General features: G+C 45.0%; 1 protein-coding gene across 2 annotated transcripts in view; it reads left to right on the forward strand.

Annotated features, from left to right (window-relative positions):
* The window catches only part of WDR46 (WD repeat domain 46), a 49,054-nt gene extending 45,674 nt beyond the window's left edge, over nt 1–3,380 (forward strand). The window contains exons 15-17 of one of the 2 annotated variants that reach the window (XM_068250182.1): nt 532–645; nt 2,803–2,900; nt 3,055–3,380. In XM_068250182.1, coding sequence (XP_068106283.1) covers nt 532–645; nt 2,803–2,900; nt 3,055–3,067 — 225 coding nt within the window. In that variant the 3' untranslated portion in view covers nt 3,068–3,380. Of the gene's footprint in view, nt 1–531; nt 646–2,802 lie in introns of both variants that reach the window. The other variant, XM_068250181.1, reaches the window with a different exon arrangement.
* Nucleotides 3,381–6,000: the final 2,620 nt, after the last annotated feature.

Raw genomic sequence — 6,000 nt, forward strand, 5'->3', positions numbered from 1 at the left:
CACCTTAGTCAGTGTTTGCCCATTGTAAAAATCTTTCTCCTGTCTCTGATTTACATTCTGACATTTATCACAGGCAGCGACACCTTTAGTACTGGCAGGTGATCTCTGTTCATTACTGAGAGGACTAAAGCCAGTACAAAATATAGCAGGTCTTCCAGAGTGCACTGGGGGGAGAATTCCGCATAGTCGAGCCCGATTGTATCCGCACTAGAGCAGATCAGTTGGGTCCGGCTATTTCCGCCTTCACCTGAAGGAAAAGCGGCTAGTGCGTCTGCGCTGGATTGCGGTAGGTAAATATTTACCTCTCCACGATTCAGGAGGTCCTGGCAGGGCAACAGAGGAGGACGGGGGAAGCCATGCTGGGATCCAGAGGCTTCCCCCTCCCGAGGTTAGTACCCCCCAGGGGGCCCTTTTTTTCCTATAGATTTTCTTTAAGTCTTGGAAACTGTGTACATGCTTTCAGTGTGTGAAGCAATTTCTGCCATCCTCAGTAGAGAAATGCTGATGTTTGTCACTGTGTTCCCCTCTCAGGGATTTGATCCGTATGAGAAGACCCGCTTTGCTCCCCGACATAAGAAGAAGGGCAGAAGCTCCACAGCGAATATCCTGAAGCGGAAGAAGAAGGTGGCCCACGAGGAGATGCGGGTGAGTGTGTGACACACAGGCGTCCAATCATTACACAGGGTTCCACCAGGGGAAGCCATTATGCGTGACACACAGCTGCTTCCTGATTGGACACTGCTCTGACCACAGACATTACTAAACTCCAAGGGAGGGACCATATTATAAGCCTGGGACACACATCCAACTTTGACTGGCCAATTTGACCACTTCCATGTAATATGAGGGGCAATAGATTGTGAATACAGTAGGGTCCTGGTTATCCGGAACTCAATTATCAGTCTCGACCAACCAGCACAAATCACCGACAGTACTTGCCGTGGTGAAGGACAACTTCTCAGGCTGTTTATGGGCTCTGCTGTGTTTAGAGACTGGCCTCCATGGCTCCTCCAATGCTAATATACATTCAGTTACTGTAGTTTAACATTTAATAGAGTTGATGGTATGTATATAGTGGGGCATATAGTACTCTATTAGCTGGGCCTATTTTTAACCTTTTGCCGACTGCTCCATGCCAATTGGCGTGAACGTGGCGGCGGCCCCAGGATCGCTCCACGCCGATTGGTGTGAACGGCCTTCTATGGGGCTAGCAGGAGATCGCACGCATCTCCGCTCCGCCTTCAGTCTCCCAGCGGTAACTGTCTGATTGGGCTGTACTGGGGACAGCCATGTGACAAGAAGCGATCCCTGTGGTAGGCAGGCAGAGGAAGGGACCTGGGGGGGGGGGGGGGGGAGAAACAGTAAGTTAATTTATAAAATTGAAAAATATTTATAAAAATAAAAAGGTGGGGAGCAATTAGACCCCGCCAACAGAGAAAAGGGGGGAAAATCACTTGTGTGCTGAGTTGTGCGGCCCTGCAGCGAGGCCTTAAAACTGCAGTGGCCCAATTGCAGAAAGATGGCCTGGTCTTTAGGGGGGTTTAACACCGCGGTCCTCAAGTGGTTAAATTTGAGCCTCAAGCAATTAAGCACAGTTATCTGGCATCAGCTGATCATAAATCAAATTTAAACCGAAATCGCGATCACCAAGTTCACAATTTCAGAATTGTCAAGGTGGCGAGTATCGCGATTACGTCATTTCTGCATAGGGGAAGTTTGAAGAAGCGGTTTCCTACTTCCCCCAAGTCCCGGCGAGTGTGGCCCGCAGCATCGGCAGTGTTGGACATACCTTCCGCACGAACACAACCCTGTCCGCTTTCTGTCGCCATCTGCCGCCTCTTGTGCACGGCATACTTCCTGGTTCCTGTATGTCACATGACATACAGGAAGTATGCCGTGCATTAGAGCCTGCAGGAGAAGAAGTGGATATGCGGGCATCGTTGGACTTTGCTGGAAGGTATGTCCAGCACTACCGCAGCTTGGGGTGCAGAAGGGCCGCAGAGAGAGACCCAGAGGGGGTACAGAGAGAGAGAGACCCAGAGCAGATACAGATAAAGGGGGCACAAGGAGAGACGGGACAGAGAGACACAGAGGGGGAACAAAGCTTGATTTGAAGGAAATCGAGAATTGAATCAAAATTGTGATCGCTCAATTCAATTTTTCCTAAAATCGTTCAGGCCTACCCGTCAGTGCTGGAAAACCGAGACTCTACTGTACCATGAACAGATTGTGTAGGTAAACTCTCGTAACCTATATGGAGGTGGTGAAATTGGTCAGTGAAAGCCAATCAGAAAGGTATGTAGCAGGCTATAGATACAGCAGCCAGACGGGGTTGTATTGCAGATAGAAGGGACACCTATCTGAGTCTCTTACCTGAACCCAGCTGGAGGATTTCCAGGGTCTGAAGACTGAGTAACATTCAGTCTTTAGGATTATAAATGATGGAAGTCCTGCACTGAAACCTTCTCCTCACGCTGATGGGAGAGTGGCGCTCTGGGTCCCGCCTAACGCCGAATGGCGCCCTCGCGAGATTAGCAGGGAACGAGCGCTGACTTCTTCATACAATTGACTGCCTGGTATTAGGTAAGCTGCACTGCTAAGATTAGCGCTTGTGCTATACACCTTCTCTTTAGAATTCATGTAGAACTTACGCAATCTTTCAGGCTGTGCTGCTGTCATTATGTTGTATATGGCTATAGCAGCGCTGCGTAATATGTTGTTCGCTTTATAAACATAGTAAATATAATAGTAATAGCTGAGCCCTGTACATCCCATAACACTCCATTCACTGTATTCCTGCAGGCGGTGATCAAACGCAGCGTGCAAGCTCACGAGAGGAAGCAAAAGGAGAAGAGCAACGCCACAGACACCGAGCAGAAGCAGCGCACAACCCTGGACAGGTTCAGGAAGTGATGCGAGGAGTGTGGTGAAGAGACATTCCCCAGAGACTGATAACGCCTGAGGACAGGTCCCGGAAGTGATGCGTAGAGTGTGCCGACAACTGAAGACAGGTCCCGGAAGTGATGCGTAGAGTGTGGTGACACATGAAGATAGGTTCAGGAAGTGATGCGTAGAGTGTGGTGACACATGAAGATAGGTTCAGGAAGTTATGTGTGGAGTTGGTGACACCTGAGGGCTGTGTGATGCCAGTCGGATGGGGGTGTCACTTGTGTACTGTCTTTATAGACCCGTGTGGCTCTCAGTAGAGCTGAGTGAGCCAGTGGGCGGTGAGGTTGTTCTGCACTCCCCCATCCCTCCCCCCGCCTCCCCCTTGTATATATGTTTCATAATAAATCTCTTCTTAATTTTGTTTCTTCTTTCTGAATTGTGCAACTCAAATTTAATAAAACTGATCCTTTTACTGAAAGGAATAAATCCCAGTTTGGGTCGTCTGAAGAATTAACCCATTCACAGCTTTAGTAGAGTTCTCTCCTTTGAGATGAGCGCACAGTTGACAGAACTTGTGCTGTAAATTCTTGGAATGCTTTGACGTCTCTCTGCTAGCAGAGGATATAGAAACTAAAAGAAGTACTCTTTTTGTCTCACACTGCCTCCTAGTGACAAGTGGCCATAAATGCACATTACAGCAGTCCTAATTACAAGCAAGAAAATGTAACAAATAAAGAAATTAAAAAATGTGTTAAAAATAAATTGGCCTGGTGCACTTGCAAGCCTTTAAATAAATTGGCTGCTAAAGGGTTAACCTGTATATGAGTGCTGGTCCCTTTATGGGACTGATGAATGACTAGAGAGATGGTCATTAGGAGGTTAATCATTACAGTTTGCATGATAGTTGTATGCAGTTTGGAACAAAAGCGCTGTCCCAATTCCTAGCTGTGTGCCTTACATGCAAAATGTAGAGTGAGGCCTCTTTTCCACAGTTGAACTGTGTGCTCAGCAAGCAGTTACCAGGCAGCAGTGAGCAGTTATGAGTGTTTGAGAGGCATTTCACTGCCTATCAACAGTCCGTGGAAAAGAGGCCTTAGTGCATTCTTACTGCTCTGTGGATGATGTTTTATACTAGAGAATGGACCAACTTGCTTGTTTTTACTCGATCTCTAGTATTTATTTTTTATCACTAGTCTCCATTTATTTTTTTATTTACAGCTTTTCAGTTTTGCTGAAGTTCTCACTGTGACGTCATAGCCAGCATAGACTCGTTATTGTACTGCTGTCGGGAAAATACATTCTGTATTAAACTGGTCCTGCAAGTTGGTTGCTGTACTGCTAAAAGGCATTGTGCTATCTTTATTACATCTACTAAGTCCAGGACAATATTCCACGCCTCCCTTCCACCTATGCCACGCCTTTCCCATTGAATAGGCATTGTTCTGTTCACATTGGATAGTTGACAAAGGCCTACTACACACTAGGCCTGACCGATTTATTGAATTTAAATCGAAATTGCGATTACAGTGTTCACGATTTCAGAATTGTCAAAGCGGCGTTTTCTGCGTGGGGCAAGTTTGAAGAAGCGGCTTCAACTTCCCCCAAGTCCTAGCACGTTCGGCCCACAACATCGGCAGTGTTGGACATACCTTCCGGCACGAGTCCAACACTGTCCGTTCTCTATTGCCAGCTCATGTGCACGGCATACTTCCTGGTTCCTGTATGTCACATGACATACAGGAAGCATGCCGTGCGTTAGAGCCTGCAGGAGGTGAACTGGATAGACTGGTATTGCTGGACTCTTGCTACAAGGTATATCCAGCTCTGCTGCAGTTTGGGGCACAGAGAGACCCAGAAGGAGCACAAAGAGAGACGGGGGGGTCAGATATGGGAAAGCAGCAGCTAATTGGGAAAAGAGATGCAGATCTGCCTTACTTCGATACCCGAAAGCTTGAATTTTAAATGTTTTGATTAATTCACATTCATGGAAGACCATACTGTACTTAGAATAATTTTATTAATAAAAACAATACACATTTTATAACCTCAACCAATATACCAGCCATAGTGCAGTGCTATACAGTGAAATGTAGCTTACAAAAGACACTATCCATTAAAGGGGCACTACAGCGAAAAACTGTAAAATTTTAAATATGTGCAAACGTATACAAATAAGAAGTACGTTTCTTCCAGAGTAAAATTAGCCATAAATTACTTTTCTCCTATAATGTTGTCACAGTAGGCTGTAGAAATCTGACAGAAATGACAGGTTTTCGACTATTCCATCTCTTCATAGGGGATTCTCAGCAAGGCTTTTTTTCTTTATAAAGATATTCCCTAAAAAGGATTTAAACAATGATGCTGGCCAGCTTCCCTGCTCCCAACACAGTTTTTTGGCAGTTGGACAGAGCAACTGCCATTCACTAAGTGCTTTTGAAAATAAATATATCCATGATAATCCCCTATAAAGAGATGGACTAGTCCAAAACCTGTCACTTCTGTCAGATTTCTACAACCTCCTGTAAGTGACAGCAACATAGGAGAAAAGTAATTTATGGCTCATTTTACTCCGGAAAAAAATTACTTCTTATTTGTATGTTTGCAAATATTTAAAATTTTACAGTTTTTCGCTGTAGTGCCTCTTTAAATATCTTTTAACATTGAATCACTAATTGCTCCAGTGGGCTCATCTCCATCCATTTTCATTGGCATAGCAAATTTTTTTTTTTTTTTTTTTTAAATCTCTGGCAAATCCAAAAAATCAGATTTGACAATAATATTAGAAACATCTGATCTGCTGCATGTTTGTTCCGGGGCTATGGCTGAAAGTATTAGAGGCAGAGGATGAGCAGGACAGCCAGGAAACTGGTATTGCTTAAAATCTGATAAGATTAGCTGCATGCTTGTTTCTGGTGTGATTCACACACTACTGCAACCAAAGAGATCAGCAGGACTGCCGGGCAACTGGTATTGTTTCATTATTCCAGCTGCTCTGTTGTTTTTCACTAGCAGAAACAATTCTAGCTTGCATGCAAGCTGCAGCATGAAATCTATTCAGTTTTTCCGCTTAATCAAATAATCAGAAGAACCATACACTTGTGATCGATTTTT

This window comes from Hyperolius riggenbachi, chromosome 8 (genome assembly GCF_040937935.1).
Source record: "Hyperolius riggenbachi isolate aHypRig1 chromosome 8, aHypRig1.pri, whole genome shotgun sequence".
NCBI classification, from domain to species: Eukaryota; Metazoa; Chordata; class Amphibia; order Anura; family Hyperoliidae; genus Hyperolius; species Hyperolius riggenbachi.